Source organism: Pollachius pollachius (assembly GCF_949987615.1).
Source record: "Pollachius pollachius genome assembly, chromosome: 8".
NCBI lineage: Eukaryota > Metazoa > Chordata > Actinopteri > Gadiformes > Gadidae > Pollachius > Pollachius pollachius.
In genome coordinates this window covers 7,065,525-7,084,386 of record NC_136941.1, presented here as the reverse complement: position 1 = coordinate 7,084,386, position 18,862 = coordinate 7,065,525, and the positions used below count along the sequence as shown (strand labels likewise).

Sequence of the window (18,862 nt, the reverse complement as noted above, 5' to 3'; positions counted from 1 at the left end):
CGTAATACCAATTGCAAGATGGTTTGAACATTGACACTTGTTTTGATATGAATAATGAGACACATGCTGAATGAATTCTGTGTGTATATATAAAATATGTTTCACACGGATCATTAGGTTTCCCTGTCCTCCACTGATGGTCAATCTTTATACCAAGGTAAACATCTTTATACCAACAGTTGGATGAAGCAACACATTGAAGCCCTATTTAAGAGGGAGTGACTGTGGTGTCTTGACAACAGACAGAATCATGCTTGGCGTTATATATCACATCATGGCAAAATGTCAGGCTGGAAAGGGAACAGTGGATTGGATGTGACGGTCAAATGCTCAGAGGGGCCTCTGACTTGCAAAGCAGTATTCAGCCGGCCAACAAATCGTTGTGTACCAAAAAAGAAACCTCAAAGCGATATGACCGTGTGAAATCATTTTACCAGTGTTGCAATGTGGATCCCAGAGGATATGTAATTCACACAAGTGAGAGATGATGTTAATATAAATATGTTTCTTTTTATATAGTAAAAATAAATAAATGAGTCATTATTGAAAACAAGGCGAGCGTTCACAATCAATGGAACTGGAGGTGCGATAGACCACACGTGCACAACGGATGAACCTGACCTCGGATCTGGGAACGGGGAGGGAGTGTGTGGGGGGGGGGGGGGGGGGGGGGGGGGGTTGACCTCGCTCAGTTCACTGGATCTGGGGGAGATTGGGGGGAGGGTGACCTCACTCAGTTCACTGGATCTGGGGGAGGGGGAGGGGAAGGGCGACCTCACTTAAGGCTCAGTTATGGTTCCACGTCGACGCAACGCAAGGGCCACGCATACGCTTCGCCGCAGTCGTGAACCTGTTTTGGTTCTGCGTTGGGTTTTAGGGAGCGGACAGGTCTTAACATTTTTGGGAGGCGCACGTCAGGCCCTTGCGGTTGACACAAGGAGGGTCCGTAAGGGCGTTACGGGTCCGTAAATCCCCTTGTGTTGTGTCGACGTGCAACCATAACTAAGCCTTAAGTTCACTGGGGGAGGCGTGGGGGATTACCTCACAGCCCCCCAACACTAAATAGGTGACTGTATCAGTACCAATTCACATGACATCACTGTGTCGCTTCTCACCAGTTCAGCCCATCAGAGACGGATTAAAATAACCAATTAAAAATGCCACCCTGTTGTGCCCCAGGGTTCTGATCAGATGGCATTTATCTTCGACTTTGCGTTGAAGGAAAGCATTTCTCAGAGCTCTCCCTCCAGCTGCTCTACAGGTCGGAACAGAAGCCTGTTCAGCGAGTGGAGGGCGGCCCCACAGACTCACACGCCTTTGGTAACACAACACACTTTAATTAGTTTACATTGCAGTCATCATGTAACCTTGGGGGGGAGGGCGGGCTTCAGAAGTCGGGGGGGAGGTTAAGAAGAGTCGGCACGGGGGCCATCGGGGAGGATTGGCCTGCTGGCTGGTCTCAGGGGACTAGGTCTTGAGGTCCAAGGGCCCCTGAGGGCTCCTGGGTCTGCATGGGTTCTGGGTCCTGGCTCCCTGCCAGCCGCAGCAGGCTCTGGATGGAGCCGGCCCCCTGGAGGGCCCCCCGGCCCAGCTCCAGCACCTGGTACACACACAGACACACACACGCACACACACACACACACACACACATATATACCCACTCACACATACAGACACTCACACACACACAAATATATGTATATATATATATATATATAAAAACACACACACATGTAAACAAACGCATACATTTAAACATACATACATTAACACACAAACACACACAGACACACACACGCGTGTGCGTGCTACAGCTGCCCTGCTCTCTGTGGGAACAGCAGAGGCCCGGCTGGTGTAATGCGCAGGGATTTGTCTGCGGCCGCACCAGGCCTAGCCAGCTAATCCCTCACTTCCTGCTGGATGCTTGACCTGCAGGCAGCCAGACTCCCCCCCCCCCCCCCCCCCCCCCCCCCCCCCCCCGCCCTACTCCCAGAGGACGGACAGGTTAGGGCGCCGTCTCTACAGTGCCTACCCTCACATACGTCACCGTTGCGGTTTAAGTGAGGAAACATGACACCGCGACGTGTCGAATGCACCCGGATGGCCGCAGCTTTGAAACAGAGTGTGTTTCTCCCCCCTATGCCTGTTTAACCCCCTCAGGGTTAAACATATGGAGTGTGCTCTGTAGTAACGCCATAGAGGTGTCATCCTCTGTTTGATTTGCTTAGAGGCACTCCCTAGCACAGTCACTTCTCAGGGGCAGCGTTTACCCACACCCTACGCTCCTCTCCTGTCCTGCCCCCGAAAAAATTATGTTTTAGTGGGCAGGACAGCCTTCTGGTTGGTGGTTCTGGTGTCAAACTCAAATCAATCAAATCATCATTTTGATCATCCGTGAAAAAGCTACTCCTGTATCTAGGAGAAATCCTCCTCAGTTGCTTTAAATGAAAATGAAAATTTCAATCATGGGACATATATAAAAGAGGTGGTTATATGAAGCCATATAGTTATCCAAAAAAAGCTCTTTCGTAGTAATATAGTTGTAATATTAGAAGTTTTTTTTGGTCCATTTTCTGCTTTTCCAGTTGATCCTGTAACAACACTGAAACCCCAACAGGGGACATGTGTCACCGTGTTGCTGTGATGTTGTTGTGACTCTCGGCTTGCAGACCTCTGCCACGGCCTCACCTGTTGGGCGTCACCGGCCAGGAACCAGAGCATGGCCAGGCTGTGGTTCAAAAGGACCCCCTGATTGTCACGCTCACTGGATGGCTCCTCCTTCTCCTCCTCCTTCTCCTTCTCCTCCTCCTCCTCCTCCCCCTCTAACGCCAGCATGCTCCTCAGCATCCGGTCGGACTCGACGAGCTGCGTGTGGTCTGAGGAGAAAACACATGAAAACACGACGCGCCAGACAGACCACCGGACCACCGGTTCTCCAACTATGGGACGAGACCCCCACAATGAGTTGGGGGGCTGGACACAATCATAAGTTGTTTTTGACATGACTCGACCGTTGACACTGTATCGACAAACAATATGCACAGACCAAAGTCCTCTCGCTTTTTCGACATGAATGTAACGACAATGTAAGGAGAAGGACAAAATATCGGGTGGCGCCTTGACCAAAACCGCCTCCCGGTCACAGCATAGACCCCTACTCTGTGGTCTTTTAACAGACCCTTTTATCCAGAATGGATCACAATGACATCTTCATGACAAGGGGGTTCGAAGCCAGAACATTGTCTAGCTGGGAGTCAAACCCTCTAACCGCCACTAGACTAACCCGTGTCTCAGACGGAAAGATGCCACAATCCATTGAGGACCAAAGCGTTGGAGCTGAAGCTGTCTCTGTCATCGACGCTGACCACATTAACCCTATAGGTGTTATTGTGAGTGCATACAGTGATTTGCTATTGTTGATGTGGAATGTTCCGGGCCGCGCCATCATGACCAGGAGATCCAAGAGATAGGAAGGGCAGGAAGGTCACACGTCCGCTAACTAGCCGCAAAGCCCGAGAAATAGCATTGCGGCTAATAGGCTTAGAGTCATGTGTGGGGCAGGTTGGGGGGTGGGTGGGGGATGTGTCAGCAGTAGACCTTATGTCCCCCCCGCCCCCTGGTGTAAATCCAGGCTTTAGCTTTCCTAAAACACAGCATGCTAGCACGGCTAAATATTACAAAGTTGACCTTATTTTTAAGGGCTACGCTAACGTTGTGTGACGTAGTTGTGGTGGTGGTGGTGGTGGGGGTCCTCAATAGGGTCCTCAATGTGGACATCAGCTGTCACCGGATTGATGATACGTAATGTATCTATCGAGGTGTCTACAGTATACTGTAGACTATATTATCAAATGTCTATAGTGTACTATGCTGATGTTGATATTTCATACTGTATGTGTGTAGTATGTGTAGTAAGTAGGCTGTTCAAATGTTAGGAACAATCAGCACTAAGGTGAGGGAGGTTCAGTTCATGACAAACAAGCAGTCTCCCAATAATGCAGTGCTGGTGCTGAAGGAAGTGTAGCAATCAGTTTTTATCTCCAATATACTGAGGAAGATGTCAAAAGATTAACAGAAATTTGCACAGAAGGCTTTTCTCAGATTAGAATATTGTATTGCTTTACTTTGCTTTACTCTGATTGGAAGGTTTTGGATCAATATAGGGCCATATTCAAAATCAAACGTGAATATCAGGATGGTCTCATGAGGCTTTTACGCCAAACTTCACAACGTCATTTTCAAAGAAATCTGTCTTGATGGCCTTCTTCACGCTTTTCCCCATCCTGGCATTCTTAGTATCAGTTGAGGTCAAACCAGTTTTAGATATCGTGTACAATCCACGACGTAACACCATCTGACTCCGGAGCGGTTCTGGTAAACAGGCACAGAGAGTTCCCCGTCCCATCACCCCGTGTGAGCCTACCAAAGGGAGGCTGGAGCGGGGAGGAGCCACTGCTGAGGTACGGCTCACAAAGTTTGGTCAGATGGGAGTGCCACGTGGTCGCGACCTACAACCACAACAGAAAACACAATTTCAGCAATTAATTCTAAAAAACACAGAGAATGATAGATAGAGAGAGACAGACAGACAGACAGACAGACAGAAAATAAATAGATAGGAAGATGGATGGATTGTCTGATGAACACACTACTTCATTGTCATCGTCAAAACATACACAAAAAAATGTCAACCTACTCTCAATGGGCCTCAAGTCACCAAGCGGCCATCTAGGTTTTAAATGGCAGCTATGTTATTATCTGTTTTATCGAAAATTCTTATTGAGCTAGCTGCCATCTTGGAACTGAGGGCTGAATTCCTGATTCATTTCCAAGATGGCCACTAGGTGAATAAGACCTATGTATCCCCTCACCTGGGAGTACAGGGACCGAGCGACCTGCTTCTTCTCCTGCCTCCTGAACACCTCGGCCATGAGGAAGTACCCCCCGCAGGGCACCGTGCTTTCCAGGCCAAACTCCTCAGTGGCGTGGTACACCTGGTAACCATGACGACGGGATAGTACACACAATCATAACCAGGTAACCATATAACAATATAGCGGTAAAGCTCTGCATTAAAGTTAGCGCTAAAGCTATGCTAACAGCATGCAAGAGAGCGGGAAAGCATGTAAAAGAGCAGTATAGCGGCTAAGCTATGCTAACAGCATGTTAAAGAGTGAAACAGCGGCTAAGCTCTGCTAACAGCATGTAAAAGAGAGGAACAGCGGCTAAGCTCTGCTAGCAGCATTTAAAAGAGAGGAACAGCGGCTAAGCTCTGCTAACAGCATTTAAAAGAGAGGAACAGTGGATAAGCTATGCTAACAGCATTTAAATGAGTGATATAGCAGTTCAACTCTGATAACACAGCATGCACGAGAGCGGAACAGCAGCTAAGGTATGCTAACAGCATTCAAGAGAGCAGTATGGCGGTAAAGGTCTGCAGCAAAGTTAGCGCTAAAGCTCTGCTAACAACATGTAAGAGAGTGGTGTAGCGGCTAAGCTATGCTAACAGCATGTAAAAGAGCGGTATAGCGCTACAGCTATGCTAACAGCATGTAAGAGAGCGGAACAGCGGCTAAGCTATGCTAACAGCATGTAAGAGAGCGGAACAGCGGCTAAGCTATGCTAACAGCATTCAAGAGAGTGGAACAGCGGCTAAGCTATTGTAACAGCATGCAAGAGAGCGGAACAGCGACTAAGCTATTGTAACAGCATGCAAGAGAGCGGTATAGCTCTATCTTGATAAGAGGCAGCAGAGAAAGAGGTCATGTTTCCCGAAGCTCCGCTAGGCATTGGAAAAAACAACTTAATTCATCGTTCGGATCTACTTTATTTGATTTTATTTCATGATCATAATACTTAACGATATATAGTTTGTTTCCATCGTCCTCCATCACACGATTCAACAATACATTTTGGCACTTTTTATGACTCCCGGATCAGACCGCAGCAAAAGCCTTGGACTTTCCTATCGCCAACATGCCTCTGTACTCGGATATCTCAGGCACGGAGACTGGGAAATGCACAGACTGCACCAAACTGCGACAGACAGTGGCTTTATTTGAAACGAGACTAGCGGCATTAGAAAAATGCAAAGGACTCCTCCAGGATACAGTGCCGATGGGTGAGTTTGCTGAGCTAACTCAGACAAATGCACAACAAGATGATCAAAGCTACACTGTATCCTTCCCGAAGCTGGACAAGAGAGAGACAGTTCCAGCTGCGTCTCACTGGCACAGAGTCGGCACTAAGCCAAAACAACATACCAAAGTGAATCAACAAGTTCACTCAACGCCAAATGCTAAGCTACCCGAAGCTAAAGTTGCATGTATCAGCCGGATTAGCCCGTCACTGAAATGAACCCTGCCGCTGAAGAACCGGTTCCTGCCACTTCAAGAGTCCACGAATGCGCCTGCCACCCATAAACCCGTCGCCTGAGAGGCGAGCTGTGCATGCGTCGGCCACCCGTGCACCCCAGAGCCATGATGACTTCACAGGATTATTGTCAAGCATCTCAACAGACTTTGACTGTCTAGTTATAACTGGTGACTTTAATTTTCATACTGATGATTTGAAGTGTGCAAAAAAACTTTTTACCACTTTGGACACATTTGAACTGTCTCTGTACTTTTTAAAAAGGCCATCTCCTTGCTACCACCTCTCAACCCATGTTCTGCTGATGATCTTGTAGAAAACTTTAATTTGAAAATTTTGAAAGTCATAGATGTCATTGCACCTTATAAGGTTAAAACGATTTCTGGAAAGCAAAAGGCACCCTGGAGAAAAGCTGCTTCTGTAACAGCACAGAAAAAAGAATGCAGGAAGGTTGAACGCATCTGGTGTAAAGCAAAACTTCATATTCACCATGATATCTATAAAGAGATCCTCCGTGCCTACAATTTAGACATAAAAAGTGCTAGAGAAACATTTTTCTCCAATATCATTAAAACCAATTCTAATAATGCAAAAACCCTATTTGCAACTGTTGACAGATTGACCAACCCCCCAACACAAATTCCACCTGATCTCCATTCCACACAGAAATGCAATGAGTTTGCAGCTTTTTATACTAATAAAATTGAAGGCATCAGACGCGCCATAAATATCTCCACTTCAAACAAAAATGTTGGACTACCACCCTGTTCAGGCAAAAGTAACGTGGCAAGGATGGCATGCTTTAATGTTATAGACTCTAAAACTCTTGTGGAAACTGTGACACAACTAAAGCCATCCACCTGTTGCCTTGATACTTTACCTACCAACCTCTTTAAGAATGTTTTTGACTGCCTAGCAATAGACATATTGCATATAGTTAACAACTCCCTCCAGTCAGGCAATTTCCCAAAAGCCTTGAAAACTTAATTAATAAACCCCTTTTAAAAAAGCGGAGCCTAGATGCCTCTATTGTTAACAAATACAGACCAATATCAAATCTACCCTTTATAAGTAAAATCATTGAGAAAGTTGTCCTCCAGCAACTTAATCACTTCCTGGCATCAACTGGTTGTTATGACACTTTCCAATCAGGATTTCAACCCCTGCACAGCACTGAGACTGCCCTTATTGTTGTAAACGACATCCGACGTCCATCCGACTCTGGCAAAACCTCAATACCACTAGATGTCAGTGCTGCATTCGACACTGTAGACCATACAATACTTTTGGAAACCTTTTACAGGTTAGAAAACTGGGTGGGGCTTTCAGGCACAGTCTTAAATTGGTTCAGGTCCTACCTACAAAATAGGAACTACTTTGTTTTCATTGGGGACTTTGTATCAGAATCAACCAACGTGACATGTGGAGTCCCACAAGGTTCGATCTTAGGACCCTCTTTATTCAACATCTACATGCTCCCACTAGGGCAAATCATGCAAAATAACAATATTGACCATCATTGCTATGCTGATGACCCGCAAATCTATGTATCCCTATCACCAAATGACTATCGGCCCATAGATCTGCTGTGCCAGTGCATTGAGCAAGTGAAAGACTGGATGTGCCGAAATTTCCTTCAACTAAATGAGGACAAAACAGAGATATTGTATTTGGTGTTAAAACGGAAAGGCTTAAAGTAACCCAACACCTTCACTCTCTGTCCCTGAAAACCTCAATCAAAGCCAGAAATCTAGGGGTTATCATGGATTCAGATTTACATTTCGACAGTCACATCAAATCAGTTACAAAATCTGCATATTATCACCTTAAAAATGTAGCAAGACTTAGAGGGCTCATGTCCACCAAAGACTTACAAAAACTTGCCTTTATCACTAGCAAGTGCCTTTATCACTAGTAAGCTTGATTACTGCAATGGTCTCCTTACAGGTCTCCCAAAACAAACTCTAAGGAAGCTTCAGCTTGTTCAGAATGCTGCTGCTAGAGTTCTAACACAGACCAAATATTTGAACATCTTACACCAATTCTTAAAACGTTACATTGGTTTCCTGTAGGTCAGAGAATTGATTTTAAAATCATGTTGCTAACCTATAAATCCCTACATGGTTTAGGCCCAGAATATTTAACTGATATGCTTCCACCACATAAGCCTTCTAGACCACTAAGATCTTCTGAGACCAATCTGTTAATTATCCCCAGAGTAGACACGAAACATGGGAAAGCAGGATTTAGTTACTATGCAAAAAATAGCTGGAATAAACTTCCTGAGGATTTAAGACTTGCCCCAACTCTGATCCCCTTTAAAACAAGACTGAAGACTTTTATGTTTGCTTAAGCTTTCTGCTAAATCTTAAATACATTGCACTTTCTAAAAAGCTTTTTTAACTTTGCCTTTATTTTCTATTTTATAACTAAAATGCCTTTTTATCTTTTCCTTTATTTTCTATTTTTACCGGGTTGGAGTCCCAGAGAAAGGCCTGAGTTCTGTCTGGGTTAGAGTCCCGACATCTGTCTGGGTTCGAGTCCCAGAATAAGGCCTTTGGTTTGTGGTTAGAGTCCCGACATTTGTCTGGGTTAGAGTCCTAGAATCTGGGTTAGAGTCCTAGAATAGAGTCCTAGAATAGAATTAGAGTCCTAGAATAGAAATTGACTAGAATCCGGGTTGGAGTCCCAGAGAAAGGACCAAGTTCCTTTAGGTCGGGTTGGAGTCCCGAAGTGGTTAACAAATTCCTTTAGGTTGGGTTGGAGTCCCGACGTGGGTACCAGAGAGACTGTTGATCTGATGTTAAATACATTGCACTTTCTATTTTACTCATTTCTTTGCATATGTTTCATTTACTTATCGATTATTTTTTTTTATTGTATGACAATGTTTATATGTGAAGCACTTTGAGTCTGCCTTGTGTATGAAAAGTGCTATATAAATAAAGTTGCCTTGCCTTGCCTAAAGCTATGCTAACAGCATGTAAAAGAGCGGAACAGCGGCTAAGCTATGCTAGGAGCATGTAAGGGAGGGGTATAGCGCTAAGTTATTCTAGCAGTGTGGATAGGCCAGCTCTACGGACGTCGGTGGCGAGGTGGAAGAGGGCGGACTCCAGGTCCCCGGTGGAGGTGTGGAGGCACCCCAGGGTGCGGTGCAGCTGGTGGAGGAGCACCCGCTCACAGCCCGGGTTCTGCAGCATGCTCCACTCTGCATCGGACAGGTAGACCCTGGCCCGGCCCAGCCTGCCCAGGCCTTAACGCACACACATAGAAACACACACAGACACACACACACACATAGAAACACATATAGAAACACAGATACACACACATAGAAACACATATAAAAACACAGATACACACAAACACACACATAGAAACCCATATAAGAACACAGATACACACACACACACACACACACACACACACAGATACACACAGATACACACGCATACAAACACATATAGAAACACAGATAAACACACACACACACGTACATAGAAACACATATAGAAAAACAGATAAACACAAACACACACACACATACATAGAAACACATATATAAACACAGATACACACACACACACACACACACACACACACACACACACACACACACACACACACACAAATAGACCCCACCGTTCCAGTCCCCCCAGCTCACCCATGTAGGCCCGGCCCAGCATCAGGTAGAGGGGCACCAGCGGTATGGCCCCGGGGCCAAACAGCTCCAGGCCGCAGGCCAGGGCGAGCTGCAGGGCGGGCAGGGCCTCCTGGTGCCTCCCCTCCCCCAGCTTACCCCGGGCCACCTCCCGGCACACCCCCAGCAGCTCCTCCTAGGGGGGGAGAGACCACAGAACCAACTAGCTGATCCAGGGCGTCTGTCAGCTGTGTCACGGCCTGCTACAGTCTAAAGGCTCAGTTATGGTCCAACGTCGACGCAACGCAATGACCGCTTCGACGCTTCGACGCAGACACTCGACGCGATTTCTGGGCTCACGTCAGCCCCCCTGGACGTAAGGGGGGTCCACAGGACGTAATGGGTCCTTCAGTTGCGTCGATGTTGAACCATAACTAAGCCTCAACCCGTAGAGCATGCATCATGTGTCTGCTTTCAAAGCACGTTTTCAAAGTCGAGCCCAGTGATGCAAAAGATCAGTGCATGACCAATGTGCAAAGCTGTCAACGCAAGGAGCAGGCCACAGGACATCACCTGACATTATGTAATATCAACCAACACAAGATGATGAGATCACTTCAATAACCTGTTCAAGCTGTTTCAGTGTTTGGTTTCTCTAAATAGGTATTTTATACAGTATAATTGTGTTTAAGGAGGCTTCATAGTCTGACACGCTACACATCATGGGGTTGCTATGAATTTAATAAAGTTCAATTTCCTGGAGTAAGATGAGTGTCTGTAGAGGTACACGTGTTGGAAGGGTTTTTATGTGTTGCAGACGGCTGAAGTTATTTTACAAGGGAATCCACAGCGGCACAGGGAAAATCTGACTCACATCTAAGAGTTGATGAACCATCTTTGTGATACACGCACACACCTGAACTCACATGCACACACACAAACACACACACAGGCACTGCGCACGGTCACACACACAGGCACTGTGCACAAACACACACGCACAGACACACACACACACACAGGCACTGCTCACAAACACATACACACAGGAGCACTGCACACAAACAGAGAAACACAAACACGCAACCACATACATTAAACAATGTGCATATAAACACTCCTAAATATTATATTACACTAATAATTGTTCACAACCCCCGGTTCATAACAATGCCTCTTCTGTTCCGAGCCCCACCTGCCACCTTCTGAGGCTTCATCAGGTTGAAGGAATCTACGTCAGCAGAGCACTACTTCACAGAGAGAGAGAGAGAGAGAGAGAGAGAGAGAGAGAGAGAGAGAGAGAGAGAGAAAGAGAGAGTGAGGGAGAGGGAGAAAGAGACAGAGACCCCCCCCCCCATCACTGGCTGGTCCTCACCATTCTGAGTCTTGCCTGGGCGTGGTGGGCGTCCCGGTCGGCCTGCAGGACCAGGGGAGGGGCGGGCCTACGCATCCATGCCAGGCGGGGGCACACCTCCTGGTGGATGCCCACCCAGTCTGCGGCCTGGTGGTCCGGGTCACTGAGCGGGGACACACAAAGGTTAAGGGTGCTATACACAGTGTATAAAGTACCGGGAAAGTACTTTTCACATCAAGCACGTTACTTTCAACCTATTTTTAAAATCCATACAGCGCAGAACTATCAGAACTAACAGAAACTAACAACTAACAGAAAAAAACAGAACTTGGAATGAAAACAGAACACAGCTTGTTCATCCGGTGTACGGCGCACATATTGATATTTCATATCGAGCTCCCTGTTCTTGCAGTGCATCTGGGTAATTAGTATGTTCCTTTCTGCTTGTGGCTGAAGGCGCACCACAGTGCCCTGAAGGTTAACGAGGCAATATTGGGAAGTTACTCAGCCTCCTCGGTATGCCTGGGTGTCCTCATTTATTCAGATAATCACACCGTAATCAGCCTGTTTACCATCGGCCACTACAAAGGAGCTTAGCATCAGCACTAATACTGAATCCAAATTTGCTGATTGCTTGCCCAAGAAGGCCCACCTCGGCCTCGAAATCTGAAATATAGAAAACAAGTAGATGTTGTAGTGTGAGTCTGTGGCAGTACTGTACGAGCATATGCAGATCTGTGTGTGTGTGTGTGTGTATGTGTGTCTGTCTGTCTGTGTTTGTCTGTCTGTCTATCTGTCTGTGTGTATGTGTGTGTGTATGTGTGTGTGTGTGTGTGTGTGTGTATACGTATACGTGTTTCTGTGCCTGTAGAAGCAGAGCTGAAGAGCGTTCAGTCCTGGGGTTTTTTCTGAGTGCGCCGCGGCCATGCTAAATAACACAGCCCTGCATAACAAGCCTGTAATTTCGCTCCTCTGGCGTTCGCCTGCTCCTCGTCTTCAGCACGGCCCGGTGGAAACTATCTTGAGTTTCCCCGGGCATTTGTGTGTGTGTGTGTGTGTGTGTGTGTGTGCGTGTGTGTATGCATGTCCGTGTGTGAGTGTGCGTGTGCGTGTGTGTGTGCATGTCTGTGTCTGTGTTTGTGTATGTGTGTGCACCCGTTTTCTCTTTCTCCTTCTGCTGAGCCTGTGCATTCATTCCAGTGTGACTGTTTTTTCCCCCTATCCTTTCTTTTTTTTGCAGGGATAATTTCTGTTTTTTCAGCAAGGCAAGGATGTGTGTGTGTGTGTGTGTGTGTGTGTGTGTGTGTTGGGGGGGCACACTGGCCACGTCACATCAATAACAACGCCGTGTTATACTGTCTTGTTGTGACCATATGTTTGGTGTGTGACTGTGTGCATGTGTGTGTGCATGTGTGTGTATATGTGTGTGTGCATGTGTGTGTATGTTTGTGTACGTGTGTGTGTGTGTGTGTGTGTGTGTGTGTGTGTGTGTGTGTGTGTGTGTGTGTGTGTGTTGGGGAAGGGGGGGCCCACTGGCCACGTCACATCAATAACAACGCTGTGTCATACTGACTTGTTGTGACCATATGTGTGTGCATGTGTGTGTGTGTGTGTGTGAGTGTGTATACGCGTGTCTCTGTGTGTGTGTGTGTGTGTGTGTGTGTGTGTGTGTGTGTGTGTGTGTGCGTGCCAGGCTGCAACACATCCATTAAACACGCAGGTATAAATAGGGATTCACAAGGCGGTGTCGAAAATCAGAGAGCGCACCCTAATAACACACAATGACTGCGCTCTTTGTCTACCACACAGGCCAGGAAAACAAACTCCCTTAGTGATACAATAGAGCACACAATGTTTCGGTTGTACAGGGTCATTTGTGGACTTAACTCATCATTGAGGATAAACTTATGGTCACTTGAAGGACATTAGTTCTTCAGCCTAGATGCCTAAATCCCCATGTTGTTATGGATGTGGCTATTCACTGGCTCTTGTGTCGCGTGATGCTCTTAAACTCTCTCTCTCTCTCATTCTCTACCTCTCTCGCTCTCTCTCTTTCTCTCCCTCTCTCTCTCTCTCTCTCTCGCTCTCTCCCATTTTCTAACGGTTTGACAGCATAGGCCTACTTGTGTACACTGTCTCATTGATTCCAGAAATATCGGTCACATGAAATGCATTCAAATCGTTTCCTAAGAAGTAAACAAAAAAACGAAAAAGTAAAATAGTGATCTCTTTTCCTCTCACAGGGTTGGGTTAAAGACTCTACCACAAAGGCTAAAATGACAACGTGTCTAGACAATTACAAAGACAATGACTTATCTCTTTTTTGCATGGGAATTTAAACATTTCTTTAGATCTGATGTTGTGCTTTGTCATTTTGATCTTGATGAAAGGACAAAGTCGGTGTTGATAATGATGTTAGGTTCTTGAAATATTTTAAAGTGGAGAGTTTGGTGATTCTGTTTCAAGATGTTCCTCCCAGGGTCGCACCCCTTCGTCTGGCTCGTCACATGTTCCCATGTTTTTATGCTCAGGCTGCATGTTTGAAATCTATTGAATACCGCCCCCTAGTGTGGAAAATCAAGATAAGCACTAACTGGTAGTTGAAAGTATGCATATGCTGGTTGAAAAGGAAATTGTCTACATTTCACATATCATGTAGAAGCGAGTTACTCAATGTCTTACCAGTAAAATGTGACGCGACATTGCAGACACTGTAGCCGTGCAGGTTTTTGACATAGTTCACATTGTTTCCTGGTGCCTTTGGGAAGTGCGAGAGGACTTATCGTCGACGTCATCATCACTCCTGGGCGATTAATGGTCACCCCAAAAATGTCTAACGATGGCTATAATGAAAGGACCGTAGAGACGTGCTTTACCGGTGCTGACCGAATCAAACACCCGAGGATAGTAACGCCTTGAGTACACGTCGTTATGTCTCCGGTTGCCATGGCAACGCCCTTTGAATTGATTTCCCCCCCCCCCCCCCCGCGACCATTTGAGTAGTGTAGAGGTGTTTAAATTAGGTTCAGCATTTGGGACAATAATAAATCACTATATTACTGATTTGGACGGACTTATTTGAGCATTGAGGCAAATGCATGGAGCACAGAACGATCGTTTTTTTGTTTTAATATTAATCCTTTTATTAAGAAAACTTGGAGAATCTATTAAACATATATCAAACATTAATGATATGTACAAAAATATATTTCAATTTTTAACCCTCTAACCCTTTTTTTCTAGTCAGAATTGAAAAGCAATTGTTATGTATAAACCTGAACTTTTCTAAAAACAATTTAAAGCTAATACTTATTTGGTATCAGGCTGCAATTTATAATACTTCTTTGGTATATGCATGATTAAATCCAACTTCAAAAGAAAGATATTAAATATAGGATGAAAGCCTCCTGCATTATAAGTCAAGACTCCAATGGCTTCTGAATCAAATAGCTAAAAACTAGTACACATCCTTATCCGTTCTACGCATGTACAAAAATAAAAAAGCACATTTAACTATTGGCCTACATGCAAATATTCTCGGACATGGCTTCTACTAAAGCAGAGGCATCAACAACAGGACTGTAAGATGATTACACTGTATCGGCCATTGTTGTAGTTCCTCATAATACAGGGAACTACAACTGTCTTCTGCTATTGCTGGTCACTCTTTCTTGCGAAGGTGGATGTACAGCAGTCCGCTGACGAGCAGCATAGGGACACACGTCCAGGCCAGGATGTAGCAGTACCCAAAGTGGCCTAGGGTGAGTTCCCGGGAGTCTTGCAGGATGTCCTTATTGTGTAGCGTGTAGATAAGCGCTGCTGCGAAGGCAGTTAGACCTAAAACAAATCGCAAAACAAAGCAAAACAAACTGGATTATCTCTGCCCTCTGTGATATTATTACGGGTGAATTATAGAGGGTGACCCTTATAATTTCCATTTACAAAAATCAGGCCCGTTTCCGTGGGCCTGACCTTTTTTTATTCATGTTGATATTTTATTAGGCACAGAATTTATTGGAAATATAGTACAATCCCATGATCCGTTCCTCAACAATGCACAGAAAGACCAGCTTTGCTTTCTATAGCGATTTAAAATATATATATAAATACATAAATATAACCAAAATTAAATGGCGTTGTAATGATATCATATTATTACAATAATAAGTCAAACGTCTGACCTTGAATCAAAGTATTTTGACCTGGTCACGGGATTCTAATGAAAAGGCACCGGGTCAAGTCTCCGTCAGCGCAAAGACACCCAGGGGGGATTACAGGTTGAAAACAAGCAGCGAAGGGAAGTGTTGTTACTGGGAGGAAACAGCCGCTGGGCTGGGCTCGTTACCTGCGAAGACCTGACAGAGGCCGGTAAAGTAGAAGAGACCCCCCTTGGACATGGTGAACAGCTGGCCCAGGAACACCAGGAAGGAGATGGAGGAGAAGACTACCGACAGAACCATCAGCACCTGCACGGACTGGAGCCACTCTGAGGGTCACACAGACAGTACTGTTAATACAATCACTCTGAGGGTCCCTACAGTCACACAGACAGTACTGTTAATACAATCACTCTGAGGGTCCCTACAGTCACACAGACAGTACTGTTAATACAATCACTCTGAGGGTCCCTACAGTCACACAGACAGTACTGTTAATACAATCACTCTGAGGGTCCCTACAGTCACACAGACAGTAGTGTTAATACAATCACTCTGAGGGTCCATACAGTTTTCAGACATTAATGTTAATACAATCACTCTGAGGGTCCATACAGTAACACAGACAGTAATGTTAATACAATCACTCTGTGGTCCATACAGTCACACAGACAATACAATTCCTCTGAGGGTCTATGCAATCAGTAGTGTTAATATAATTACTCTTGAGGTCCATACAGTCAATACTCTGACTTCATACAATCAATCTGAGGGTCTATACAATCAGTACTGTAAAACAAACACTCTGTTTGTGTGTAGTCCATTCATCCAATCATTACAGTCCTGTACAAACTGTTAATACAGTCGATAAATACAGTAAATACAGCAATACCATTAATAATGTCAATAAAATCTATATGTATTGATTGATATGGTGTGAGAGAGAGAGAGAGAGAGAGAGAGAGAGAGAGAGTGTGTGAGAGAGAGAGATAGAGAGACGGGGGGGGAGAGGGGGAGATCGAGAGGGAGCAATGAGAAGGATTAAACGAGAGAATATGGAATGAGTCATGAGAGAGAGGAAAGGGGGCGAGGGGAGAGGAGTGAGACGTGCTCATTTGCCCATTCTGTCAGGGGAACGGGAGATGCCTGAGAGGGGAGCCCACCGGTCTCTTTGGAGGAGGCACACAGCCACGTGCCCGTGTCGTTATCGAACCTACAGTTGTACCACAGGTCCGAATTCTCCATGCCGTCCCACACCCACCATGACTGGAGAGGGAGAAACAACAAGGTGATGCCAACTCTTCTCTAGTCCTCGTCAAGTAACAAGTAATAAGGAGGGAGATGGTGGATGATTCATTGACACGTTGAATGAAAAGGAGGAAAACCTTTGCTGATGGTACATTTAATTACTATGAGGGAGAACATTGGATGATGATAGGTTGAATAAATAGGCGGGAAATCATTTGATACCTTCTCCATAGTGGCAATGAACAGCATAGCCAGGGTGATGAGATGCAGTAGTGTCACAAACATCAAAAGGTACGCCATTTTTTAATTTGGGCTACAGAAAAAAGAAAAAGGGAATATATACATTACTTCCCAAACAAAATATACAGAAGTCTATAAATATATACAAGCATTGGCTGAAGAGCAAAACCATTTATCCTGTTGCATGGTTCAACACAGAAGTCCCAGATTAAAAAAAGCGTGCCTACCTCAACTTGAAACAAGAAATGGAAAATGTGACCAGCAGCACAAAGTATAGCCTGTGTTATGCAACGAGACGGTTAAAAACACAGTGCCAATGAAATTCTTTTTTTTTCCCCCCACAACTGGGCCTGTGTGTTGGGCCTTTTTTTCTAGAGCAGCTAATTTATATTGCAGTAAAGGGCGAGGCCTGTTAAGATCAAAACGCAGTCAAAATATTTACCCAGTTTACTGTGAAGGCTTTTGTTTGTCACTGCGCATAGTAAACAACTTCCACTGAATGTACACCTGGAAATCATTTAGGCTTTTAAACTCGTTTTTTTAAATGAAAGTCTCAACGTTTTTTTCTTTTTGCTATTAGGCTATACATATATTTTAGCATATTTATTTGAGTTAGTGATGATGTCATAAATGTAGCTATTACAAGGAATTCATAGAATCCTTTGAGAAAACACAATTTAGGAAAACAAATAGAAAACATTAAAACAAACCAAAATATCAGTGGGAAAGGAGACCGGATGCATTATAGATAGTTATCAGGAGATCCGGCCAACTGGGGGGTTGACATGGCTGTCAATTAGGCCTACATCGTTCTGCTTGGTTACATCCATCACACTTGAAACCCAATGCAAAGGGATGATTTTTTTATAACTGCTCTTCGATCATACTTCATCATCATTCAAGGCGTTATAAAATATTGTACCAAGATGCAGGACAAAAATGATAATCCAGAAGTAGGCCATTAGATCGTGTTGAACTAGGGAGGGTACTGAGTTTGAGTCATTGCAAAACTATTTATGTCCAGTACAATGCAACCATAGGTCACCATAATAGATCTCCATAAACAAAAATGTAAAAATATTAATAAATCTTAACTTACATCAGGATATTCTTGTGTCTTGTTTTTCTGACTTCACCCACAGCCGTGCAACTCTGTAGTATCAAACCCCTTTCGGTGGTCCTCAAATTTGTACCAAAGCACCTCCCCTTTATTTTTTTTTACTTTTCACTTACTCATTCCATCCAGAGTTTCCAGGACCAGGAATGTAGACTTCTTAAAAAGAAACGTTTAAAACGCCCATTTTCTCCCTGCAGAACAGACCGGCCTTTAACTCTGCCTCACACATCCGGAGAGGGAGAGATCACCATCCAAAAACCTCGCAGGCTACACCCACCCGCGGCCAGCGAGGCCCCACCACATGAAAACACAAAGTGTCAACAGCCTTTTTGGAGGGCTCCGTAACTCCGTTACTTTTTAAAATCACCTCAGTGGCCCCATTGTGCTTTGTTATGCTTCTAAAAAGGGCGAATATGGCAAATAAATAGGCTATAACTCTTTAGCATACTCCAACTCCACAGACCAGCTTCTGTTTTATTTGATTAAAAAACAAAAACATTTATCATTGCTTTTAAAGGAAAAAAGAAAACAAATCAGAAAAAGTGTCCTTATTAGTACTCAACAGTTAATGAGTAAAAAGGGGAACGACTTTTAAGGGGAAAACTTTTGTAGACCAATAATACCCCACACACTAGTACGTGGTATATATGTTATATTGTGTACTTGTATTTTCATTCGACAGAGAAGAAAAAACGATAATATATTTGTATGTGTCAAGCTGCACATAGACTTTC

At 44.8% G+C, this 18,862-nt stretch overlaps 2 protein-coding genes across 2 annotated transcripts; both read right to left on the bottom strand.

The window, feature by feature from the left end:
• Positions 1 to 1,459: 1,459 nt before the first annotated feature.
• Positions 1,460 to 14,164, bottom strand: zmynd12 (zinc finger, MYND-type containing 12; the record flags this gene model as incomplete). Its single annotated transcript, XM_079741162.1, has 8 exons — positions 1,460 to 1,600; positions 2,689 to 2,876; positions 4,424 to 4,508; positions 4,872 to 4,994; positions 9,456 to 9,625; positions 10,037 to 10,208; positions 11,388 to 11,529; positions 14,049 to 14,164. The coding sequence occupies 8 exons, from the start codon at positions 14,162 to 14,164 to the stop codon at positions 1,460 to 1,462; spliced, it is 1,137 nt and encodes a 378-aa protein (XP_079597288.1).
• A 328-nt stretch (positions 14,165 to 14,492) lies between these two features.
• Positions 14,493 to 18,288, bottom strand: LOC307079736 (epithelial membrane protein 3-like). Its single transcript, XM_079742238.1, has 5 exons — positions 18,111 to 18,288; positions 16,994 to 17,084; positions 16,687 to 16,789; positions 15,712 to 15,852; positions 14,493 to 15,203 (listed from the first exon to the last, which is right to left on the bottom strand). Exons 2-5 carry the CDS (start codon positions 17,069 to 17,071, stop codon positions 15,028 to 15,030), a joined length of 498 nt encoding a protein of 165 aa, XP_079598364.1. The 5' UTR covers positions 17,072 to 17,084; positions 18,111 to 18,288; the 3' UTR covers positions 14,493 to 15,027.
• Positions 18,289 to 18,862: the final 574 nt, after the last annotated feature.

Coding starts and splice junctions, on each gene's coding strand:
- LOC307079736 (XM_079742238.1), bottom strand. CDS start 17,071: ATGGCGTACCTTTTGATGTTTGTGACACTACTGCATCTCATCACCCTG. Junction 16,790..16,993: donor TCATTGCCACTATGGAGAAG/GTATCAAATGAT, acceptor CTCCCTCTCCAG/TCATGGTGGGTGTGGGACGG. Junction 15,853..16,686: donor TGCCTCCTCCAAAGAGACCG/GTGGGCTCCCCT, acceptor TGTGACCCTCAG/AGTGGCTCCAGTCCGTGCAG.